Source organism: Catharus ustulatus, chromosome 2 (assembly GCF_009819885.2).
Source record: "Catharus ustulatus isolate bCatUst1 chromosome 2, bCatUst1.pri.v2, whole genome shotgun sequence".
Classification (NCBI taxonomy): domain Eukaryota; kingdom Metazoa; phylum Chordata; class Aves; order Passeriformes; family Turdidae; genus Catharus; species Catharus ustulatus.
The window spans coordinates 73272491-73299150 of record NC_046222.1 but is presented as its reverse complement, the minus strand read 5'-3'; the positions used below and the strand labels follow the sequence as shown (position 1 = coordinate 73299150).

General features: G+C 39.3%; 2 protein-coding genes across 10 annotated transcripts in view; one reads left to right on the top strand and one right to left on the bottom strand.

The window, feature by feature from the left end:
- SCEL (sciellin) overlaps positions 1–22418 on the bottom strand; it is a 151673-nt gene extending 129255 nt beyond the window's left edge. The window contains exon 1 of the mRNA XM_033051566.1: positions 22327–22418. The gene's annotated coding sequence lies outside the window, so the exon portion shown is untranslated. The remainder of the gene's footprint in view (positions 1–22326) is intronic.
- Positions 21821–26660, top strand: part of MYCBP2 (MYC binding protein 2) — a 183507-nt gene continuing 178667 nt past the window's right edge. For all 9 annotated transcript variants that reach the window (XM_033051559.1, XM_033051558.1, XM_033051563.1 and 6 more), the window contains exon 1: positions 21821–21997. In XM_033051559.1, coding sequence (XP_032907450.1) covers positions 21828–21997 — 170 coding nt within the window. In that variant the 5' untranslated portion in view covers positions 21821–21827. The remainder of the gene's footprint in view (positions 21998–26660) is intronic.

Here is a 26660-nt window from a genome sequence, read left to right as displayed (position 1 = left end):
ACCTTACCATCCACCTTACCTTGGCATCATCAGCAAACTTGGTGAGTATGTTTTCAATCCCTTTATCCAGATAATTTATGAAGATGTTTACCAGCCTGGAGCCCAATATTGATCCCTAAAGGATCCTGCTGGTAACAGACTGCCAGCCTGGGTAAAAAGCATTGATCACCACCCTCTGAGTGCAGCCTGTCAGCCACTTTGCTACACATCTCACAGATCACATATCAATCTGTATCTTGCCAGTTTGCCTAGGAGAAAACCGTGGGAAGCAGTGTCAAATGCTTTGTTGAAGTCCAGGCAAACAACATCCAACACTCTCCCTGTGTTGACAGAAGATGTTATGTTGTTGTAGAAGGTGTTCAGATAAATCTGGCATGATTCACCTTTGGTAAATCTGTGCTGACTATTCCAAATCACCAGCTTCATCTGGAGGGTAGTAGTTTCCAGGAGGACTAATTCTATTATTTTCCCAAAAACTGAACTAAGACTTATAAGTGTGTATTTTCTTAAGTCTTCATTTTAGCCTTTCTTATAGATGGGTTTGACAATGCATTTTAAAATTCTTACACTAAAATCTAACATCTACCAAAAAATAAAAAAGGTTGATCTCTCTTACGATTGCTAATATTATTGCTTCTTTGATCATTATGGCTACTGCTAAGTAGTTTTTCATTGAATGCTTCTCTGCCTCAAATGTTAAATTTGGAGAATTAAATTTTGACTGTGCTTAGAAATTGTTTCATGTGTATTTATGAAGAAATATCAGTGCTTTGAAAATTATTAGAAAGTATAATCTACACTGTATTTTAATGAGGTCATGTAAAATTCAGATATTAAGACTTTCATGTTTACTTCTAAATAATTAATTTCTAAATGTACTATCAGATGAAATCCAAAATGATATTCAAATAGATCTTCATTTTCAATAAAATTATCTTTAGAATTTTTTAAATTTAAGATGTAGAAGAAAACTCTACAGTAGTTTATTCCTCCAACCTTCTACTCTCATGCAGTTTCAAAGGAAACCATATGAGAAATAGTCTGAATCATATTTTGCATTATATTGAAATAGTCTGATACAAGATCACTTTTTATTTATTCTCCTATTTGCAGGTGAGAGAAACTTGATATAGAGTTGCCATCTGAAGGATTTTCTGCATTTTTGAAATATCCTGGGTCCATATCCTCCATAATCATATAAAGGCCCATCTAGAATTTTCAAAATTGTCTAAATAGTTAGAATGTTCTGAAAAATGTGAAACTTCAATTCTAAACAGTCTTTCCAACTATACGTTATCATATTATATCTGTCTTTGATAACATAAACACCACTAGTATCACTTTACAAGAAATTAGCAGGAACAAGGAATATGTCTTTCCTCTCACAATTCAACAAACAGCAAATTGGTAAATCATTTTGCATAAGACTGGAAAGTCTACAGGTAGATCAGTTTCTGAGGCAATTTAAAAAGATTAAAATAAAATTTTCAAAAATTTTCACCTTTTCTTTTCTTTTCTTTTCTTTTCTTTTCTTTTCTTTTCTTTTCTTTTCTTTTCTTTTCTTTTCTTTTCTTTTCTTTTCTTTTCTTTTCCTTTTCTTTTCCTTTTCTTTTCTTTTTTCTTTTACTTTTCTGTCTTTTTTTCTTTTTTCTTTCTTGTTTTTTTGCAGGACACTCTTCCTTCATATTAAGCAATTTTAGGCTTACAGTGGGAAAATTTAGGAGCAGAAACACCAATCTCAATAGCACTGAGATGACAATTTGCACATCCCCTTTCCTGTATAGCACAAAAGTGTCTCTCTGGCTTTGGCAAAGATGAGAAACAATAAAAAAGCCCAGAAACTCTTGCTACCCAGCTGCCAAGAACATAACTGTGGCAAACACACGTATCCTAGTCCTCTCTGTGTCATAGTGGTTTTCCATTACTTTGATATGAGATGGAAACAGGTCTGACGAGGAAGGTGGAGAGCAGCTGCGTTTCCATTTACACAATGGATGCCTCTTCCCTGCTACATTTGTCTTTTTGAAAGTAATTTTCTCCTGAGATCAAAATGAATTATCTGTATCATGAACTGATTTATTCTCTTTTCTTTTTTTTTCATTTCTGAACGATGCGTCACAGTGGAACCTGAAAATTTAAGTGCTATTTTCTACCACTTCATTATTCACAGCTATTCTTGGCCTTAATTTTTAAAATTATTAGTAATACTGTTTTGTTTGCTTGTGATGCAACTTTTCTTGGGTTGAAAACAAAAATATAACTATTACTATTTCTGGAATCCTTTCTTTCCCGGCAGGGTCTGAAAGCACCAGTTACAGGTAAGCAGTAAAAAAATACATCTTTTTCAGACATAGGAGGGATTCCATTTCTTTGCTCTGTGAGAAAAAGTCAATACGTTATCACCATAGCAATGCTCGCTCTGAGCTTAACAGTTTCTGTGAGGAAAGGAAATGCAGGCAGGTTTTTTTTGCACACAAAAAATTATTCCAAATGGGTACCCTAAGAAATGTAGCACCCAGTGCTTCATCTTTCCCTGTTCCTTGTTATGTTAACAAGGGAACAGCAGATTGTTGAAACTTTCCAGGGTGCTAAAATTCACTGAAATCTTGTGCATTATTAAAATAACCAAATACTCCTTTTTCTTTCTCCTTCATATGTTCAGTTTCTTCTTTAAACAGATGGATAAAAACATATCTCCCAATGAATTCACTGGAGAACCTATTCTTCAGGAATTTTTGTGTTCTTTTGAACTGGATGAGAAAGACATAACAATTATTTTAGCAAAGACAGCCATTTTCTTGATTCCACTACTATAGTCCAAAAGGGCAAAGATCTGCCATTTTACCTACAAACAAGTTTGCCTTTTGTGCTCTTGAAACTATGGAAAGGAAAAAGCCTTCTCAAAAGCAGCTTTCCTTAATGAAATTTTCTCAAAAACACTCACTGCAATCTTTAGATGTTCTGTTTAATTAAAACTCACTAAAGTCTAGGACATAATGTGCATGTGAATAGAAGCGAACTGCAATTAAGCAAAGTTTGTAACAAACACTCTACTCCCATTTTTCATAATTATTTGGATTATGAAAACACTCTGAAAACATGTACTTGTAAACTGCTAATATTGCAGCATCATCAGTGTTGTCTTTTCTAGTTACCAAACAATTTTCTTTGTAACTGTTGGCAAGTACTATAGGATATATATTACTCACCCAATCTTTTATCTATTTTGGACCCAAACTAGGGAGTTCAGGACACAGTCTACACCTTCATCATTAAGACAAAGGTTGAAAAGGCTGTGGTATTCTGTGACATTATGTAACTCTTCACTATAGTAGTGAACTTTATGTGAGGAAGCCCAGAACTTTTGGAACTCTCAGAATGGGGGCTGACTTCCCAAGGCAACAAATCCACCAAAGTTCTCAGTTATTATCCAAGACATGAGACAAAGAGGAAGAAATCAAGAGACTATCACAGCAAGGGAAATGAAATATCATGGGATTTTGAGGCTTAAGCGCCATATGCAAAATTCAAAGAATAAATTTTTAGTTAACTGAACAGTTTCAGTAGGTTTAATATATTCTAGGAAAAAAACTGAAAAAAAAATCATGGTATTTATGTTGCAAGAAATGGTAATGGGATATATGTCTCTCATTTCCTTGGCAACTGTGCTAATCATTAGGTTATTCTATGAAAGAAAAACATGAGCCCAGCAGAGTTCTCTATGGAAAAGACTGCTGGTGCCTACTTTCAAGTAAAAGCTTTCTCAGGTACTCTCTGCTGCTCTGTAAGCTTTCACTCTGCTAAATACATTTTACTGCAAGTGGAGAAGATGATAAAGGAAACCATAAAAGCAGCCACAAAATATATATTACGTATTTGGTCTGGTCACTAACAGAGGAGTATTTAACACTGCTGTTAACAGCATTTAAATAAATCTACTTAAACAATAACTTGGCCCATACTGTTCACCTGCCTACAGGGATGGGAAGTCAAGGGCAAATGGCACTAACCACCTTGAATCTGCACTGCTTAGTGCTGGCCCCTTAATGAAAAGATATGTCTGATGTGCAGGCAATACAACACAAAGACTGTGACTGAGCTAACATTTAAGTACCACGGCCAAGATCATTGCGACTTTCTTTTATTCCACCACAAATGTACAAGAACACATACAAGTTACTGATTATGTTTTCTCAAAGTTTACAAAATCTTTTAAAGGCTTCAAAAGTATTTAGTGAAGAGTTAATGTTAGAGACTTTTTAGATTTTATTTTAATCCTTATCTTTTTTCTTTTCTTTTTTGTTTTTTTTTTTTCCTTAATTCTATTTTAACACCAGCGGTCCTAACTGGAACAAACTCAGAGCCTTCTGGTTCATAGAAGTGCTTCACAGTCAAAGATGACCTTGTAACTGAATACAGCAACTCCAAAGGATCAGTTAAAATGTTCCCACAGTGGTGAGCTAATGTGCTAGAGATGTACCTTTCCTACTTTTAGAAGCTTAGCCATTTTCCAGTAGCATATAGAAAAATGTAAGCTCACTGAAAAATAATCATCCTGCATTTCTTAATTGCCTTGAGGTTTTTATTATTTAGAAGGAATTTACAGTCCCCAGAAGTCTGTGTGTCATGGGTTAAAACCCATTATGCTGGACAGACATCTCTACATCTCATTCTGCAGTTCTCTCTCATGCAAAATTTTCATTTGTCTTTCTTTTCTATTTAAGTGAGAGCTATTGATGTGTTTTTTGGAATCAGTTGACCTCCCATTTCCAAATTTTTTTTTGTAGAGAAAGTGCTTTCTCACAGCTTATTTCCAGATGGTGGCTGAAGGTCTCTTCTTTCCAAGGTAAACACTTCCCTAAACTCTGTAACAGGAAAGCAACTGGCAGATGTGTGTACAAACACAGCAAATTAAAATTACACTGAAACCTATCTTCACCTAGGCTCATTTCACCTTGAAAACATTCTGGTTTGCATTTGATTTATTCTCAAGATAACATAAAAATTTAATTGCTTTTATTCTGAAAAGCAACTGAATAATGAGCCAGTGTGAACTACAATGAACTACCCTATGAAAGTTATACCATCATGTTCGCAAGTTTTAAATCTAATGCAATTTTTAGCACAACAATCTCTTCCCAGTCATCTTTTAAGAGCAAGAGATGAGGTTTTTCTGTGGCTAAGGGATGTCACTTTTGCAAGGAAAAAATGTAGTAGGCATAATAGAACATGAAATCTACCTGACAGCTCTCTCAGGAAACAAAGCTGTAGAGAAATGTAAAAAAATATGACCTGTTCTTCAAAAAAAGAAGTGACAACTGTTGTTTATTTGTCTTTCTTGGAGGTACTACCCAGGAATCCAGTCATGAGGAAGATACACTCAGTAGCAGTGAATTAATGAATCCCAAAGGGAAATGGGAAAAGGACAAACTCCAAAGAACCTACCACTCTGAAAACTTGTCCTAAACAGGTTTATCTCCTAATGAAAAAAGGAAACTTGTAGGACATTTCTAATGTCCTTTTTATTACAGGACAGACTTAAAAAAATTATTACAACCTACTAACTTATAAAGATATTGAAATGTTATTTGATTTCTGGAGTTTAGACCAAATCAGATGTACAGAGTCAACACCCGACTCCTCACTACAAAAAGAAAATCTACCTACCATGCTTTAAATCATAATATTCACATACTCTCTAAATTAAATACCTGAGTTTAGGTTCAGGTTCTGAACAGAGCTGAGGCTGAACTAAACAACAGTGACTGTACTCAAAGGTGTTACTTTCACAGACATTGACATCAGCTTCCCTGGTGTTTCCCATTTATGTTCTTATGAAGAGACAGCTATTTGCTCCCAGCTGGCTCCCAGATATCTGGTGTTACTTCTGCCTTCCAAGTGGGGCACACAGAATAAGCACATTGCAAAACAACACTATTTTTAGAAGTTTTCTGTAGTCTCTTCGCTCTTAACATTACATGTAGAGTTCAAAGAACTTCTTGCCCCCCTGTTTGAAATGTCCATATAGTCTGACAGCTCTCTCTAACTCGATGTGCAGTTGTACACCCAATACTTGGTATGCTTCCAGAAGCCTTCCCAATACTGCCTATTAATCTGGTTATTAATATCCTAATCACACTTGTTAATTTCAGGAAAGGGAGAGGTTATTTTGGACAAACATTTACATCTTCAGTAAAATTATTTTACCAATTTTTTCTCACTTAAATCTAAACACTCCTTCAGCAAGTATTCTCCCATGGGAACAACCTCTGATTCACAAATAGATCAGGTGCCCTTCTTTATTAACCTTCTGGGATAATGTGCTGTTCCTATCTCTGCAGCGACTGCCTGTAAGACAAACTGCTTTGGAAAGCTCTATGCTGCTGTGGACACAACAGCTTTTCAAAGGTTTCTAAAACTCTAATGCACTCTTCCTTCTTTATTACTTTTCAGAAAACATCAAGGTCAATCAAGGAAGTGTGTAAGTAACACTAATTATTTTACTAAGAGGTTAGTTGTGTACTTTTCAAGTCCTTCAGCAGGATGTCGCTTAAGACACGGACAGATTTTAAAAGTTCAGAGAGATAGTTTGAACTTTATCCCCGAGCTGAGCTCCACACTGTTTGTCTGGGTTAAAGAGCAATGCAGATAGTTGCCAAGCCAGGAAGGAGTTGGCTTGCAGCAGATGCAAGATGCGTGGCTTGCACTGAGCTTCCTGACTCAGCAGGCAATGTAGACATAGCACACACATCCACATGACCAAATTCAACCTTAGGTTCTGTGGGTATATGGAGTGAGAAGTCAGTGGTTTCCTCTTCTTTGCATTCCTGGACAATTGTTGCATAATTTGGGCTGTGGTAAAATTATCAGATTGACATTTTCAGCCCACTAAATGGAAAAAGATCTTGAGTAAACTGCTTTTGGACTACTAAATCCCATCATAAGTACAGTTGAGGTGCTATTTCCACACAGACCCAGCAGTCTCAGAAACTCTTTGTTAAACTTGCCTGGGACTAGACAAAGGGATTCTCCACAGAGGACCATCATGAGATCATTAGTATACAATTAGTATAACTTTTCGGTTTTAAACTAACCCAAATCCATTAAAGCAGTCCATTCTGTATCTTCATTGGCAAATCTCAGTTTTCTCTCAACTATGGAGCAACCTGCACAGACTAAGGCTCATAGATCCAGTCACAATATTAAGTCCTCTTATCTCATAGTCTTCCATCATCTTTCAGATAAGAATTGCAGCAAGAATCACCTTGCCTGAAGAAGCATAGTTATCTCAAAGCCAGCCACTCAGCCATACTTCAGCTTCCCTCTCTCTGATGTATGCAGAGTGATCTGTTGGCTCTGGAAAGAGTTTACAGATATTGCTTATGAATTTATGTAAATTTATGCAAAATCATGCAAAAGTATACAGATAGATATAGATACAGATAACATAGATATAGATATATAGATATAGATAAAGATATATAGCTATATAGATATAGATACGGTGTGAGGAGCTGGATACAGAAGTTGCAAGAAATGCAACTTCTCATGTGTTTTCACCAGAATTTCCCATGTGTATCACTGGTTTTGAAGAACAGATTCATCATGCCGATTTCCTCATCAACTCAAACTCTGATTGGAAAGAGACGTCTTCCTTCATGGGAAATATTCCAGCAAGATGACTTTTCTTGTGATGCTATTAGAGGCCCCTCTTTCAGACAAAGATTTTATCTCGCTACTGTTGAAACCAAGCTAAGTCCTGTAGCTTGAATGACATCATAAAAGTCTATTAATTTTTCGTATCTATTACCAGGCTTGCAATTTATGCCATCATGGCTTCTGTTTAAAGACGTGGAAGAAGACAGAAGACTCAAGTACAGTAATTTCATGATTATAAGCCACACTGAGTATAAGCCGCACTTCCGGGTGCCAGCAACTTTTCATTCTTTGTCCATATATAAGCCGCACCTGATTATAAGCCGCACATTACAATACAGAGTGTGATAAAAGGTATCTATTCTATCACCATCTGCTGAGGGTGGGGGCAGTGATCCTTATCTCAGTGGCAGATATTCTGCTAATGGGCCATTCATTGAAACCAGGTGGGACATTGTTCTTTCTCTTTTCACAACCCATCCTTCCTCCAGCCAGTCATTTTTTGCTAATGGCCCATTGAGTCCCACTGTGTGACTGATAAAATTACTGCATCCCATTGGAAGTTGCTCCAGCCAGGGGGAAGAGCACAACATTTCTTACCAAGATAAAAACAGAGGTTTTGGGACGCTAAGGGAGCCCCTTTCTCCACTGCACTCCAGAGGAAAACTGGATTTCTCCACATCACCATTGGACCTCTGGAGGGAAACTGCACCTTGTCCAGGAGCACTGCTTCAACTGAATCACATCTGTCACTGCACCATTGAATGGGACTGCTACCAACACCCTGCCTGACGGGGTGTCAGGTTGTACTCTGACTTTGTCAGGGTTTGGGGTTTGTTTCTTTGTAGTACTGTATTTCTATTTTAATTTCCCTAGAAAATAACTGTTATTCCTAATTCCCATATAATTGCCTGAAAGCCCCTTGATTTCAAAATTATAATACTTTGGAGGGAGGGGATTTACATTCTCCATTTCAAAGAGAAGCTCCTGCCTTTCTCATCAGACACCTGTCCTCCAAACTAAAACAGCAACTTTTCATTCTTTGTCCATATATAAGCCACACCTGATTATAAGCCGCACTTTGGGTTCGGACCAAAATTTTAGTCAAAATGGTGCGGCTTCTAATCGTGAAATTACTGCACTCTCCATAGCACCTCCAGATGGCAAAGGCTAGCCCACCTTTGCAGCTGAGTCACCCAGTGAAAGCTAAGAGTCAAGGCAATTACATTTCCAATACTGGGTCTTTAGTCACTAGCCTAAAATTAATTTGGAAAAATTTGGACTCTAAAATGTTTCAACACAACGGCTGGTTAAACTACTGCTGACTCTCACAGAATGAACTGCAATCTGCAGCACAGAAAGCAGAGCTGGGAAAAGCAGAAATATATGTATTTCTTCCACATAAGTAAACCAAATAATTCAGATGAAGTACAGTTTCAAGTTTGGCAGTCCTAAGAGTTTTCCATTCTTGTTATCACCATCAATCTTAAAAGGAGTACCTTACTTAGGATGTCAAAGTGTTTTTTAAACATGATTGCTTTCAGTTTTGCCCAAAGAAGATGAGTTAATCACATTTGCAACTATATCTCTTCAGTACATTTTATGAGACTGACTGGCTGCTCTCTCTTTAACGTGCTAGTATTCTTAACATTTTGCTGATCTATTTCTCTGTCTGTTCTTAATTGTTATTTCTTATAGTGTGCCCTTGGTTCTTGTTATTGCCTGATAAATTGCAAGTCATATTTTCATAGTTTCTAAAAAAAATCCTTCATGACAGAATTTGTGAGCACTGTCTGTGTGGTTGATACACAAATAAGTCACCACCTGTTCCCCATGCTTTTGTAAACAAGAAGGAAAAAGGGATGAATGTTTGTTCTCTACCTGATAGGAAGCTGGAATGCAGCTGGAGTTTGCAGCTGGACTCAGACATTGGGACATATCCTCATGTTCAACAGTTTAGACTGCCCTATGTGCTATTAGTATAGCACAATAAGAACATAAAGAGTAGAAATTTATTTTTCTTGTGAGGCTACCTTCCCAGAGTATAGTAATGGCTGATCACTTCTTTCCAGGAACAATGTTTAAAGCTCTAAAATTTTGGCTGTCAGTTCAGACACTGACTAGCTACGACTCAGTCAACACTTGTTTCATTGCTGCATTCAGTCTGGACTACTCACTTCAGTACTCTTAGAGGATGAAATAGGTATCATTCAGTAAAAATCAAAAAGCAATCTTAAATTTATTTAACTAGTAGAATCAAAGTTCCAGACTGATTGCTTGTTTACCTCTAAAATGCCCTAGCAGAAAGCATAACTTCATGCTAATAAACAAATTATGGAGAAACATATTTCTTTAGAGAAATATGTTTCTCTCCTCCTCATATGTTTTAGACTTCCTAAACTACCAAACACACTAACTTCTATGGCATCTAAAACATTAGATTATCTGCTATTAGCTACACTCATTTAAACTGAATTTGCTTTTATTACCAATTTACCATGGCTAAGTTACTAATATAACTTAACTTCGAACTTGCCTGGTTTCAAATACAAAGCACTAAGCATCCAAGACATTCCAACTTAATAAAAATAGAGTTTTCATTTTCTTACTAGCCATTGAGTGAGATTTTTAAATAACAACTAGTGCCTTTCTGCTAGATAACTTTTATTTATCAGCATGCCCATAATTCAGTTATTTTTATTAAAATAAAGCAAATTTCTTAAACTTAAATTTTCATTCATTTCAATTCTGCAAAGACAGATAGCCTTGGCAGCTCTATCATAAATTTTACACAGAAATGCTGTTAATTAAAAAAATTAATTCAGAAGGTCTTGAATTTTTAAGAAATATTCCTACACTGTCCTTTAACATTCGGGAACAATTGACTCATGAGAGGGCTCACTTTATCTATGCATGTATCTAAAAATTGCATGGGACTAGATGGCCAACAGCCTCCTACAAACATGAAAACCAAGGTTCGGATTCAGACAACAATAAATTAAATACCAGCTTTTCTATTCTTCTCAGAACATAGAAGAAGTAAACCTCTGGAAATTCATGAGGTAAAAAAGATCTAGTGAAAACAAAATTATGAATTTTAGAAGCAAAGAAAACTCCTTGTAGAACTTCCTAAAACGGGGACAAGTTAAGGGATCAGCTGACACAGCACCTTAAAGCACCAGTCAAAAGCAGTTTTTATACAAAACAAAACAAAAAACAAACAAAAAAAAAAAAAACCACCAGAAAACCCCACCAAAACCCCCCAAGAGCCACAAACCAGAACAGTAGCAACACCAAAAAAAACCCCAAAACAAACCAAAACGCAAACCATACCTTGCTTAAATGCAACGGAAAAAGTAACAAGATGAGCTGCAGCCAGAAGCATTCCAACAATTAAGGTCTCAGGACTACTGATTGGCAAAACTCTTGAACTCTGAAAAACAACTTTTTCCATTGTCAAGGTCAAGGAATACATTAGTAAGGCTTGCTGGAAGACCTTTGGTAAAAAAGAGTAAGAGTTTAGGGGCTAAAGAGGATTAATGTATTTTGAATTTACTTGCTCTTACAAATGAACAAAGCTACAGTCAAAGGTAAACTGCATTCAGTGCTCACCTGTAATCAAAGTAAACAGCCTTCTATCACATTTTAGAAAGACTTGCACCATAAGGCACATCTGCTTTCTTATTTTGTTGCTTTGCATTGCATCAAGATGACTAAAGGAACTGGAAAACACATCATAACTTTGTGATTAAGAGATGTCTAAAGGTTTTATGTGCTATCTATCTGTTTCCAGCTCTAATTAATATACGGTGGGCACATCTGAAAGGCAATTCTTTCCACCATAAAAACAAGCAGGATGAAGTGCTTGAAGATACTCATGTTCTCATTTATAATGGAAAGAGCTTGTCTAGTGTAGACAACACAGCTAACATACACATAGGTTAAAATCAGGGAATCCTGCCTGAAGGATAATGAGTATTAGCTGCTTGTGTTAGACTGAGATATGTATTTTGTTAGATTTTAAGCCAGATAGGTCTGGCTTTATGATGACTATTATTAAGTAAAGTAAGTCTTACCTTTTTATGGCAAGCATGACTACTCTAAAGAGGTTATAGGTCACCATTCCAAGGTGTGAGCAGAAAATAATTGAAACTGTCATCAAAATGCAACTAACTAAATCTATATTACACTTCGTTGCTTCAAAGTCATTATTCCAATGGCTGCTTTGAATGGAGTAAGGTGTTAAGAAGGTTGTCCTAAATTCAACAGTTACAGGTGCTTCCAGATTATGCCTGAGCACTACACTGCAAGCAGGAGTCTAACAACACCTGTAAAGTGGCTCTGGAAGAATGAGGTGGGGATACTACACCTGCATGCAACTACTTATTTTGTATGTTGCTCCAAATGACTGTACCTATATGGATTTATAAAAATATAAGATTGACAAAGGTAATGATTTATTCCTGGCTAAAGCCTCACTGCATATAATTTTTGTATTTCTGTTCCTTGGGTGTTTTTATTTTTTTAGTTAGTAAAAGTCTTATACCAGTTTTTAAAAAGCAAAATATTCAACATTCAAAATCAATCAGCTCAGAATCCCCCTGCTCTATAAGCACCCAGTAATCAGTAAGAAATAAGAATAAGTAGTTCTAATATTCATTCTAGTTTTTTGCTCTGTAGACTATAAAAATATAAGATGCGTAAACAGATAAGGATGTAATCCAAAGTGAGAAGTCTCTACTTAAAAAACACAGCTGCTCCTTTCCTGATGTCTAATGATTTCTACTATACAGAATATTAGCCAGGCATTAAATTTATATAACAAGAATCTAGCGATGAACACTCTACAAAATACTTGATTCCTACTGCACCATGACAACAAGCGATACAATGTAGTTTACACTGTTCCTACTTTGAAAATTGCTGTTTTTAAAACCTTAAATTTTGTGACCCCATAGATGCCAATGTCAATGCTTGCTGATTAATCAGTTGCTTTGAAATGTTTCTTTAATGTCTTCTTGAAACTACAAGATATATACATGAATAGTGGTTTTGATATACTGACAAATATTATTATAAGAACTTGCATTTCTTCACTGCCTCTTGGGGCACGGGCAGTGGATAGGGTCAGGTGTAATCCTTGTTCCACCTATGCACCTTTGTATTGCTACCCAAACGGTTTTTCTATCTAAGCTTTTTTAATGACAATTTAAAATAATTTAGGCAATGCGGTGGCAGGAGGAATAGGTGTAACTCAAAAATGTGATAAGACAAAATCACTTCTCTTTCTCACTTCTCCATTCTATAATCAAGGATTTCATTTAGTACTTTTTCATAACACTGTGCCTTGATGCTCCAGACTTAACCCCCTTCACTTTGAGAAATAGTACCACACAGCTGTGGATGGGATAAGGTACATGATTCCCAGCTTAAGACAGTCCCATCTCAAAGGCAGAGAGAATGATGGTAGTGGAGGTGAGAAGATGAAGGAAAGAAAGGTGAGAAGTGGTGTGTGAACTGAAGGCTAGCAGGAAGATTTTGTCTGCTTGGCAACTGAATAAACTGAACAACACTTTTTTTGAGTTTCTAAAATAAAGCCTCTCTGTTTAATAGCAATAGTGGTACAGAGCTGAAAGCTGTCACAGCTATGCTATTTTTGTGGTCTTACTTCTCTTAAAAAAAAAAGAAAGAAGTGCAAGAGAGGTAATTATCGTTTCTCTGAATGTTGATATCAAAAAGCATATGCTACCTGCGAATATTAAGTAACTTGATTGAAAAAAATTAAAACATGTAGTTTTGCATCTTGTTTTTTTGGTGGGTTTTTTGATTTTTTTTTCTTTTACAAGGCTAATCTTTCAGTTAGTCTGTAGTGTAGAAGGAATTGGAAACCAATCAGCTGCAGAAGAAGAAGAAAGTAGAAATAAATTCAGTTAATATGGATAAAGAACATATACCAATACATCTCACAAAGTACTTTTTCATCATCTAATCAATAACCTATTCATTTTATGTTCTATATGGTGTTGATGTTTGAGTTGGAATATTGTATAGTACTAACCTAGAAACCTATACCTATATTTCTGTCAAAAAGAGAAGGAAGATTTACATAATGAGTGAGACCTAGTTTTGCGTAAGAGTGTAACTAAAGCTATTTCATCTTTGACCATCTAGCACTGCAGTCCTTTCTGTTACCTAAGGAGTGACATTAAAATAATTACAGAGTAATTATTGTTGTCATTCTGTTGGTACCTTATAACAGCACAAATTTAGTATTCTAGTTCTCTTCTTTCAAAAGATCTCTAAGTACCAGGACAGTTCTAGAGGTAAAAAACAAAACAAATCGAAACAAAAAAAACCCTTTGAATGTGGAGTCAGAGGTCTTAGATTTATTGATGTGGCTCACCTCTGTGATCAGTTAGTTTTAAAAAAACTTAGTCCTGTGGATTTTCTTAACACCTGTCTTAAGTGTTAATGGAATGAAAAGTGCCTGGCTGCTTCAAGGTAATGCAAGTACTTCAGGAAAATAACTTTCTGTAAGTGGGTCAGTGGCATTTGAGTAATAAGTAAGTAATGTTGATAGATGAAGACATTTTTCTGAGTGTATGTATATGTCATGGCTTAACCCCAGCTGGCAACTAAGTACCACGCAGACACTCACTAACTTCCCTGCCCTGCCCTGCTAGGGAGAAGAAATAGGAAAAAACAGTAAAACTCATACATTTAGATAAGAATTGTTTAATAATTGAAACAATTTATAATAATAATAATAATAGTAACAACAGCAATAATAATAGTAATGAAAAGGAGACAGAGAGGAATAAATCCCAAGAGAAACAAGTGATGTGCAATGCAATTGCTCACCATCTGCTGACTGATGCCCAACCCAACCTTAAGCAGTGATCAGCAGCTCCTGGCCATACTGAGCACTCTGCTCTGAGTATGGAATATCCCCTTGGACAGTTTGACTGACTGTGCTCCTCCCAGGTTTTTGTGCACCTGCTCACTGGCAAAACATGAGGCACTGAAAGGTCCTTGACTTTGGGCAAACACTCAGCAACTCAACACATTAATGTGGCATCAACATAATTCTCATACTGAATTCAAAACAGCACCGTACCAGCTACCAAGAAGACAATTAACTATCCCAGCTGAAATCAGGATGGTGTGCCACTGTACTCTGGTGCAGCTTACTTGTTCTTGTTTGTCATAACTCTGGTTACTGTAGTGCCATTTGTTCCTTATGATTTTTATCCATTTGCAGGAATTTTAGTTTTTCCTTTGATGTGTTACCTCCCTTTTGGTATATTTCTTATTTTTCTTTCTTTAGGTGGAAATGAGAGCAGAAGGGAGAGCAACAAGTGAGGAATATTTGAGTGACATCCATTCCTAGTCTTATGAGGTCAGTCACAAGCGTCCACGACAAAGATCCAATTGTTAGTATTACTAAAGCATGTTACTAAACTTCAGAACATCAAAATCCATACCTTCAGATCCAGAGTCCAGTACAGGAAACAGTAGAGATGTAGACTGTCCCACAAATAACAGCTAAATATGCTTTGCCCAAGTGCTTTGAAAATCTAAAATCCTTAAAAGGTAACTAAAATAATAAACTGTGTGTTGGGTGCTTCCCTCTTGGTCTAACTGTTTAATATATGCTCCCAGAAATACTGGGATCAGTGCTTCTTCTCAGGACCAGTTGAAATGGAAAGTTCCTTTTGGCTGCCTCACTGATGCATATTTGTAAGAAAATCACCGGCTAAGTGACTAATGTAGTAGTCCTTAGTAATTATAAGACTACAGGAAAAAGAAATCCCACAGGGAATAATGTGGCTAGTGCAGCAACAGGCATATGCACATACCTCAGAGTTCAGTAAATTCAGTGATGATTCATGCGCAGAAAGTTTCTGGGTGTTTGAACTTGAGAGCTGAGAAAGTTTACTGAGCTATTAATTTAACTGAACCCCTGGACTCTGCATTTAATAAACAACATGAAGCCTGAAAGTTATTAATTTATGTAATTTACAGTCGCTCAAGAAAACTGTTTTAAGCGACTTAAGTTACTAAAAATATGCCCATGGAAAACTGTGTCAGATTTTAAGCTGTTGCATCCTAGACTGCTTTTTTTCCTCTGTGATCACAGCACTATCCCTTCAGTGTCTTAGATAGACTTCCAAAGCTTTCACTAAGAATGTGATTGTTCTAAATATATCCCTGGCATTCTGCTCTGAGACTGGAATTTGAAATTAAAATTTACCTGCTTTATCCTTTTGAGAATACTCAATAAAATAATTTCAGTCTTGTGAAGAAATAAGGGAATAGAAAAAAAATGGAAATACAATCTGATTTCATTTTTGCTTTGGGGATACCCAAGATTACTGCTGGCAGATTAACATGTTTGAACTGCTAGGGTTTTTTTTTTTTCTCTAGGACAAGCTAATTTAGTTTTCAATAGAGTTCAGGTGTTCCCTGCCTTGTAAAGGATGCAGGATTTATTGTTTCTGATGTTCATTGCATCATTTCAGGTAGAAGACTGGTCTTGATCCAAGTGGATTTTTCCAATCCTGTGTTTCTATGGTAGGACTTTTCAATGGCTTTACATTCTAGTCTTTGTTTCTTCATCCTATGTGACAATCCAGTAAACATTATTCCACATACTGTATTGAAGAGGACTTGAAATTTCCAAGTTTCAGTCCAGTTTCAACTCAGGGTCCAGTTTCAAAGCTTTCTGACATACATAGATTTGAATGTCAAGCCATACTAGCTCTTCATTTTAACTTATATTGTATTTTCAAAGCAATAACACATTATAACACATTGCTAATATGTATTTTTGTAGTTTATAATACTTTTGTTTGTTTGTTTTTTTGACTTTTTGTCACTTCAGTGCTGTTTGCTAAAAAATTCTGCATAAATTTTCTTGCTCTTCAGGGTGATTGAAGATAATATCCTAGTAATATTTCTTCAACTGTGTTTGTCTTCATGTCGTGCTTAGCTGGTTCAGACATTTATATATATATATACACACATATATATATATCATCTGAATTTCCGTACAAGGGGAAATCTGGTGGAATGCTGTTAAACATTACTGAAATTTTGAAAGGAAAAAGTTATTAATTAAAACTCTCTTTTACTTCAATGTGTACCTATTTTAATTTAGACTAATGCCAATTATATTACCATGGCAGAAGTAAGTTTGTTGGGTTTTCTTTGTTGACCTCCCCACCTAAAAGAAGTAATTATCTTAACTGAAGAGCTTATATATTCAACAGCATTAAACTGCAAGCTTTTACTTCACACATTGTTTTTGTGCATACAAAATAAAATTTTAAAAAAGCATTTAAAGGAAAAGACAACAGGGTTTTTCTAAGTTAGAAATAAAAGTCTAAACATTGGCACAGTAAATAGTATAAAGACAAAAGTGGGTTCAGGGGTGCATAGAGGTATCTTTTGGTTATCAAACTCTGGTATTTTTGACAGCTGGCATAAAAAATGAAGTGGATTTTACTTATTTGATTGCTTTAGTATATCTCTGCAATTTAGAATAGAAAAAGCTTGACTTGAAAAAAGCCACAACAAAGTAAATAAATTTGGTGAGTTGCATTTCAAAAATTATTTTTATTTTTTATATATGCGAGTTTTGTGTTCCTTCATTTGTTCTGTATACCAAAACAAAGCCTGGTTAAGCATAAGTTAATGCCACTATTTGACCTGGAAAACAGTTGGATAGGGAGGAATAAGCACCTCCATGGCAGCATGGAGAAGAAAGCCTTGTCTCCAATATAGAGGCAGTAGACCGCCTGTCCTGTTCTTTCTATCATTAAAGAGCTCTTTACAATAGAAGAGCATAGGAATTGTGCTGTGAAGTTCTGTGGGTTTTGTTGCTGGTGAAATAATGAAGTCTCAAAATAAATGTTGACAGCTTAAATAATAGATTTCCATGACAGAGTAATAATGCCAAGATAGATACCAGCTTTGCTGGAACTATGTGGTGAAAAATGGTCCTGTTAACTAATCATGTTAACTGCCTCACATCTTGACAGTGACACAAGCTTAATGACCAAAAGAATTTTTTTTCTGTTATTTAAGTCTTATTGTTTTATTTAAGACTGATTTAAGTCTTGTTTCTGGAGCAAATGTGTTGGTAACAGCTAGTTGTTTCAGGCAAACAAACAACTTCACCTGACTGCAGTAAACTGCAAGTTTTTACTGCAGAAGTACAGAATTCTATGGTTCATAATTTCCTGGCTTCAATGTGATATGTAGATGGTCTAGTTTACAAATATTAAAGTTGTCTTACTCTAGATTCACTGCTTGCTTGTGAAAAAGATTACTGTGTTGGTTTGTATAGTATGTTGAAAGCTTAAAAAATGGCTTGGAAATATATTTGAAGAGTATAAGGATTAGGTTATGAAATCATTGGATTTTCTATCTTACATTCTGTTATGTAGATATGGGAATTACCTGGTGGAAATTCTAGTTCTGCTGTGTTGAAACTCAAGTTTATACAACGCTGATCTGTGTGAGCTGTGAGAGTGAATAAGATAGACTGTCAGACTCTAATTCTTGATGACACACAAAACAATTTGTTCTGCTAAAACTTATTTATAAAGGTGCCAAGTGAATGAACAAAATTGCTGGTTAGCCCCACCTTAAAGTAAAGGGAGAGGCTGATGGACAAAGCACTTCTTTCTGTGTCAGCAGGAAGATATTTGCAAACAGGAAAAGAGCTAAGTGCTGTCAGAAGTAAGACATGTTCTGCACAAAGTAACTTTGCTCAGTTGACTGAGTTTGTTCTGTATAATAAATCCATCTTTCAAACACGTACTGCTAGACCTCTGCAGTCACAGAAAGCAAAGGGCTAATCTGATGCAAACAGTCTCCAAAACGACACTACCCCTAAAGAAAAAATATGAAACAAACAACAGAAAGCACCATCAGCTACCAAGCAAGGAAATAAATTTGAGCTGGCAATGATTTTATCCCAGAACTGCAGAATACGCTTTATGCTAACTACAGGAGTATAGTCAATATCAGATCGAGCATAATGTTGGTTCAGATGAAATGTGTACTCCTGAATGTTCTTACATGGCAGAGTAGGGATACTGCTGCTCAGAATGTGAAACAGTGTCAGAATATGAAACAAGAGTACCATAGTCCAAATAAATAAATAAATTAAAAAGAAAAGGTGGGTTCCTTGGTGGACAAAGCAAGAATTGAAAATATAGCTGTGAATGAGGACTGGACACCCAGCTCCCACTTGGTGTCTTTAGGAGTCTCACAAGTTGGAGATTTGTTTGTATTTCCAGTGAAGACAGGTTGGAGGTGGACTAGAAGAAGTTACAGTGTTATCCTGGCCTGACAAATCAAAGTTAAGTTGTCAAACTCTTGTTGCTCATCACAGACTGAACCCTATGGAAGGTGGACTCTGCACTCTTGGCACCTTGCAAGGTTCGCCCAAACCCAAAACCACCTGACATAAAAACAGATGCAGAGTAGCAGTTGCAGCTGCAACTTGCAAATAATGCTCACCACACTTCATGTGGCTCTGTACAACACAAGCCCAGACAAATTCTAGAGTTTGCAGCAATATGCAAGAATTGCAATAAATTGCATCACTTCCATAAAAGTTTGCCAGCACTTGTTGCCCATGCAGTAAGACAGCCACAGTGCCAGCAGTACAGAATAATTTTGTGATGAGACAGACAATGTTATACCAGAACACAACCCTTTTGTCAAGCAGTGTGCATTTGGTGAAGGAAAAATTACTATTTGATATAAAGTAACAGCTTACAAGAAAACAAAAATATGAGCTAAGAAGGGGGGGATTTGCTGGTTTTGGTTTTTTCATGTTTGTTTTTTTCTGTGTGTGTTTGTTTATTTGGGGTGCATTTCTTGTTTATTTGTTTTTGTTTCTTTGTTTTTATGGATCTTGCCTGTAGGAATGATTCTAGGTAATTCCTAGAGGAGGAGCTAGAAAAACTTACCACCGATTCTTATAGGGAATGTGTTTTGGGGTGATAAACATTATAAGACATGGTACTTGTTTTCTCATGGCTCTTTTTAATCACTACTGGATTATTATTTTCTTTTTCTTTTTTTCCTCCCACCCGCTACAGTACAAGAATTATAACTGAAAGCTTTTTATGTAGTTAATGCTTTAAATATTTCTGGAATGGTCTCTAGTTGACTCTAAATGCATCAGAAAGTAGCTTTTTCTTCAGTGGCAGCACTGCTCTGGCTGTCTTTCTGCTATCTGAACAGTTACCTTTATGAAAACTTGTATAAATTTACTGGTTTCAACATCTCTAGTTCTCTGTTAAAAGAAGGAACTAGAACTTTAGCTTGAAGATCAAGCATTGGTGGGCAACACACAAGCTTAAGAAAGATGGCAATTCCATAGCACTCTTATATTTGCTATTACTTGATCTCAAGCACATGGTATGATTCTGATTGTCCTGAGAAGGTAAACAGGCTTGGTGATCCTTGTGGGTCACATAATTCCAGGTATTCTGTGATTCTTTGATTATGCAGAAATTGTTTGAAAAAATATTTATCTGTAGTTACAAGCAGGGGAACTCCAGGCTTTGTTTAGGACCTTTTTTGGAATGTAGAATTAAAGAAAATATGACAGCACATACCTTCTTTGGATGACAGCTTTCTGCAGACTATGATACAAACCACATTTGGCATGAAGGTTTTATAAATTTATTTTTTAATTATTACTTATTACAGATATTCTGGCCTATACACTTGAAGTTTTCAGCTGTATGAAGCAGTAGAAAGTGTGGCAAAACCGCAGGGCTACAACTCCAACAGATAAAAAGCAATAATGTAAGTGACTCGAAGATAAGAAAGTGCCTGCTGCCATGCCTCCCTTATCCTCTAAAAGCAGGTAAGTTGTCCTGGAGATAGTGAAGGCAACTTAAGGAAAATTTTGCCTAATGTGGCAACTCGATTTAGCAGACTGCCTCACGACAGGGAGGATATTGCTCCTGGGAAAAGATCCCTCCTAGGTATCATTACATAGCACAGAAACCAGGTGTGAGGCATTGGATACCTCAATAAAATACGATGGACAGACACTCTCTCCAAATACCTGAAAGGAGGCTGAAGTCAGCTGACGTTGAGTCACTTCTCTTGGGCGCTAGGAGCAGAACAAGTCTTAAGTCTTACACTGCGCCAGGGGAGGTTTAGTTTGGACATTAAGGGAAATTTGTTCACAGAGAGTAGACATTGGAATGGACTGCTCGGGGAGGTGGTGGAGTCACCGCTGCTGGAGGTGTGTAGGGAAAGACTGGACATGGCAATTATTGCTACGGTGTACTTAACAAGGTGATGGGTTTGGTCACAGGTTGGACTGCACGATGTCTGTTTCCAACCCAACTGATCCTGCGACACGCACTCTCAACAGGGCACAGAAGCTCCGTGCGAACACCCGCGCCCCGGGCCCGCGCAGCCCGACCCCGCTCGAGCGTGCCTGCAGCGACGGCAGTGTCCCCTCGACCACCCGCGGAGCTCCAGCCGCGGCACCAGGTGCTCCCGCCCGCCCCGCCGGATTTCCCGGGGGCCGCGCGGGCCGGGCGGGGCGGCGCATGCGCTCGGCGGCCGCGCTGCCCGCGGGAGGCAGGCGGGGCCGGGTGGCCGTGCGGGAGAGGGCGGCGGCAGCGCCGAGCACAAACTCCGGAGGGGAAGCAGCACGGCCGGCCTCCGCCCCCCGCCCCCACACAACACACCCTGTAGCGGGAAGGGGGAAGTGAGCGGCCCGCCCCCCCTGCCCGGTCCCGGCGGTGCACGGTCCTTCCCGGGACGCGGTGGAAGCGGGCGCTGCGCCCAGGGCGGAAGGCGAGCTGCGGGTAGCTGGGGCCTGGAGCCGCCGCTGGAGGAGGGGAGGAGCGGGGTGTTCCCGCAGCGCGAGTGGATGCGCAGCCTGAAGGGCGGCTCCTGCGGCGGCTCCTGCGGCCTCGCCATGGCCGGGCCCCGACGGTGAAGGCAGCGGGAGCCGCCTGTGTCCGCGCCGCGCCAGGAGGCGGCGCCGCGCAAGCAGCGGGCGGGCGGGGAGGGGGATGAGCAGCGCCGCAGCCGCCGCCGCCTCTGCGGGAGCCGCCGCCGCCGCCTGCACCGGGGCCGAACGCGGCTACTCCTTCTCCTCCGGCGGCGCTGCTCCGGCCATGGGGCCCGAGGAGGGCTCGGCCGGCGGGCTGGGAGCCCTGCCCGCACCGCCGCCGGGCTGCCGGAGCCGCTACCAGCTGCTGCTCTCCGGGAAGGCCCTGGCCGACAGATACCGGAGGATTTACACGGCGGCTCTGAGCGACCGTGAGCTGGGGAGCCACCCGGGCAGGTAAACGCACACCGCGCTCCCTCCCGGGCCAGACGCGCAGCCCCCGCCACCCCTCCCATCGCCGGCTGGGAGCGGCCCGGCGCGTGCACCTTCCTCCCTGCCGGCAGCCGCCCTCCTCATCCTCCTCCCCGCCCCCGTGCCGGGCAGCGCGGATGTCCCCGCTGCCATGTGGCCGCCGCCGCGCCCCGGGGGACGGACGGAGGGAAGGGGCGGTGATGTAACCCGGCGGCTGCCCAGGTGCCGCCCGGGCCCCGCCGCTCGCTTGGCCGGCGATACCGCGCAGATGGCGCTGCCGCCCCCTCTCCCGGGGCCCTCCGGGGCAGAGTTACCTGTGCCCGCTCCAGTGCGCGGCCCAGCTCCCCCGGGGGGATGAAGAATGCCCATGCTGAGTCCCTGGGCAGACCTCGCTCCGGCCAGGCTTGCTGGAACAGGCTGAACCCCGTGGTCTCTCCCGAGACAGCTGCGCAGGGCACCCGCGGATCCCGCTGGCCGTGTTACCCGAGCGAAAGAATACGGCTCTTTTTCAATGTAGTGGGGCTGCCTTTAGCTGCCCTGCCTTATTTTTCCTCCTCCTCTTTAGGTCGTCTTCCCCCTTTGCCATCGCCATGTAGGTGGCCTGGATGTCTGGAGGGAGGCAGCGCCTTGCCGGGGGGTTGCGGGGTGCGGTGCGGCCCCACCTGGTTCCCGAGCACCCCTCCCCCGGCGGATGATGCCCGTCGGGGCTCCCGTTCCCGGTCCTGTCAGCCGGCTCTGGGGCCGCAGCAGGGTGCCTGTTGCTCCTCCGGCCGGGAATGCCGCCCTGCCCTGCTCCCGGGCGGGGAGGGGGCTGCGGGCTGTGGCGGTGCGGAGCCGCCCTTACCCCGCAGCCCCCGACCCGGCCCGGGCGGACCCTCCCGGCCCTGGCGCGGTGCCCGGTCTCGCTGTGTGAGGGGCTCCCCGGTGGTGCCCGGGCGCTCCCCATTGTTTCCCTCCGGAGGTCGCTGAGGATGCGGATGACATGAAACCAGCACCTTCCTGTGTTCCCAGCCTGTGCTGCTGTTCAGGCTGTGATGTGGGGTCGTATGGCGAGCTTTGAGTCACGGTTGTTTGAAGTTTGCAAACGGTTGTAAAGCACTAGGAGGTTGCTTGCTTGGCTTCTTCAGGTTTTTGTTAGTCGGACTTGACGGCAGGGCTTACCCACCACCCCCCTCGCCCCAGAAAGCTGTGTCTAGGAGAGGAATTAACAGAAGACTCATACCTTTCCCAGTTGGCTTATGGAAAATGCTGGAAATGTGGACTGATAACATGGGTACTTGACATCTTTGCAACTTCCGACTTCTTTTGAGAGTATTGATGAAATGATAGGGAAACTGTAGTTCTTTTTTCCCCCCTGAATGCCTGTAAGTGTTCTCTTACTCCACATATTCCTTAGTACAGCGCTTATACTTTTTGCTATTAAATCTCTTCCTGCTTTTGAGCTTTGTATTGTTTAATCACGGGATTGCAAGTGCTAAGTGTAAGGATGCTACTAAAGGCAAGGAAATCAGCTGTGCAATTGCTCCTCAGTGCTCAGATACCTGTCTGAATTTTGCCCTAAGAGGACTGTATTTTTTTAAGCTAGTAGTTTTGCATTAGTTGTGTCCTCCATGTCTTTTGGTTTCAGGATGATTCAATTACTATCTCTTAAAATTGTAGAAAATGCTAGCTTTAGGTGGGTGTAAATGTTAATGCTTCTTTTAATTGATGTTTTTGGGATCAAGTCAAAGAAGACTGGCTCCTTCTACAGAGCAAACAGGTTATATTAAGCTTTGGCAAGTAAATGACAGGTAGTTAATACTGGTGAATACAACTGGTGTGTATTGAACTTTTGAGAGGAGAAATATTTAGTAATTGTCTAGTTTCCTGCTATCACTACCCCCACTGTCTTATGTGGCAGACTGTTGGCAGCCAAGATACTGCTTGTGATCTCCACCCTTTCTCCATATTGGTGTCAAAATACTGCAAAATACTTCAGCCACCTGGTAGACTTGAAAAGAAATGGTCCAAAATGCCTTTTTATGAAAATAATAAAAATTCCAAATATTTTTTAAAGAGATGCTTTAAATTTACTGTGGCTGCATCTAGCTGCTATGGTAGAAAACAGTGCCAAATAAAGTAAATGGAGCTTAAGATAATGTAGTTTATGACACAAATGTTAACTTGATTTTTTAATATATATGGAAAAGCTGTAGCCTCTTAATCAGTAAGATTGTCAGCAAGCTTATTTGTGACTAGAAAAATGACTTGAAGTAGCTGAAAAAAAGCTAATTAAATTGGCTTAGCAACAGTAATAAAATTCTACCTGTGTTCCAAGAAGACTAATGTGAAAAATGATAGTGCAATCTCTTTGCAGAAAGTTGATGTGGAATTTTTGCTCGAAGTCTGTGAAATTATACTCTGCACTTCATGGGCCATGACCAATGCCTGTCTTAGTGTTTCTATTCTAAACCTAACTTTAATGTTTATGAAGAACTGGCAAGCAGTATGAAAATGCTTGTGTGTAGACAAGGAAATCAAACATTGTGGAGATTATCTGAAAGTCACAAGATTAGTATCACATTTGCAAGGTGTTTGTGCTGGCTGTCATCTGAAGGGATGAATATCACGTGTTGAGTAGGATGCAGTAATTGGCTTTGAAACAGAACCAGCAGTGCTTTGCATTTCCTCGTGATACGGGCTGCAGTGTTGTGAACACTGATCCCCACAGGACGTGGGTCTGTCACCGTGCTTGCTCCCCCTGCCACACTGACATAATACTTATATAGTGTCTTGCAGTGACAGATTAGAGACTCACTCTGGGTTAAAATTAACTTGGCAAAACTGGTTTGTTGTAATCTGGACTAATTCCCTGATCTGGCTCACCTTGTGTTAGCACTTGTGACAGCAGGAGGTGAAGGGTTGCACAAAGATTTTTATGTGCAGAGGGGCAGGGAGCAAAGAAACTTACTTTTGTCACTCGTGCCAGCCTAATAATTTTATGAAAGGAAACAGAATAAAGTATCTAATTCTGCAAGTTAACATCTTTGTGCAGATAACAATGTTTAGGATCTGCTACAGTACTACCAGCAGTGGGAAATTTAGCTGTCAATTCAAGATTGGTTTGAAAGAAAAATCTACTCTAAGCATGCCTCAGTTTATAGTCTCTGCTTTGTGACCAATGAAATATTTTAAAACAACTGCATAACGTCTAGTGTAACCATTTAAGTATGTGAAACACTAGTAGGAACTATTGGCCTTTTTAGAGGGCAAGTAAAAATCCATGTTAGACTGTTGTCTCCTATGCTGGTTTCTGTGTGGACAAAACTGCAAGTGTATACTGGTTTTAGTACTGTACCAAAGCTCTGTATTTGCAAAGTAAGGTATTTCTGATTTTCACATTTTTGCTGTCTTCAAATACATTTTTTTCTGTGTTATAACTTAATCCTAACAGACATCCTTATCCATCCAAATTGCTATTATTGCTTGTGCATCTTGTGAGGTTTCCCTGAACTGCCAGTCCCTTTACTATTTTTCACCTATTTATGTACTACCAGAATTATTAGTCAGGCTCAGTTTGTTCTTTGAGAATTCTTGTCAAATATGGATAGCTATACAAATTCATAATGCCTTTAGTGTGACCTGTTTTGTTGTGGAAGTGTTCACTACATAATTTCGACTAACTTGAAATTGTTATATTGCAAAGGCAACCAATTCTTAAATGACATTTTGTTTATAATCATGCCAAAATAACCATTACTTTGTTGCCAAAGTTGCCTGTAACTTAGATCCTTCAAAGAAGAAAAGCTTTTGTTTGTGTTGTGGACTCTGATGTTGTGAAGTGGTCTCACTGAAGCCAGGAGTATTCCAGTGGTGACAGGAATGTAAGATTTCTTGTATTAACCAGGAATTAGATGGCTGCTTTTTCTAGCTATTTTGGCTGAAGAAGAGCCAACCAACTTTATTTCATGTTGATTGTTTCAACTGGGTGATTACTGCAAATTTTGAAAATAGGTCACTCATTCACACTTCTAATTGTAAATTATACATTCTCTGGACATTAGGTTAGTCTTTAGGCCTTTCAAAATTGACAGTCTTCCCTTATACCCTTACTTATGCTCAGGATAGCAGTGCTTACTTGGGGTGTTTCAAGTATATATACTTGAAAATTAAGTGCAGAAATGTTACTGAAGCTTCAGCTTTGCCTTGCCAGGATTTAAAGATTCTGTGAAAACTATTTTAAAGTAAGTTCAAGTATATGAGATTTGTGTTAATTTGTTTGCTGCTACACAAGAAAGCCTCAATTTCTCCAGATCTAAAGCCTTTACAAAAGCTGTTAGCTTTTTTTGGTTTGGAACTTGTTGCTCTTTTAATATGGAATAATAACTGCAAAGAGTTAGGAAACATTTATTTAGTTTAAAAAAATAATGGTTGTGTATATAAAGACTAGCAAAATGATAGTGGTGTTATATTATCTACTACATTTTCCTGCTTATTCCTGTGCAAAGGTTTGCTCCATAGGTCTTTTCCAACTGAAATATTCTAGTCTAGTCTAGTTTATGTTCTCTGTTTTTCAGTTCTTATGTTTTGTAGATGTGACTTTACAAAACAAAGTCCAAGTCTTGGGTATTTTATTGGGAAATTGATGTGCTGTTGAGTCTTAGATTAA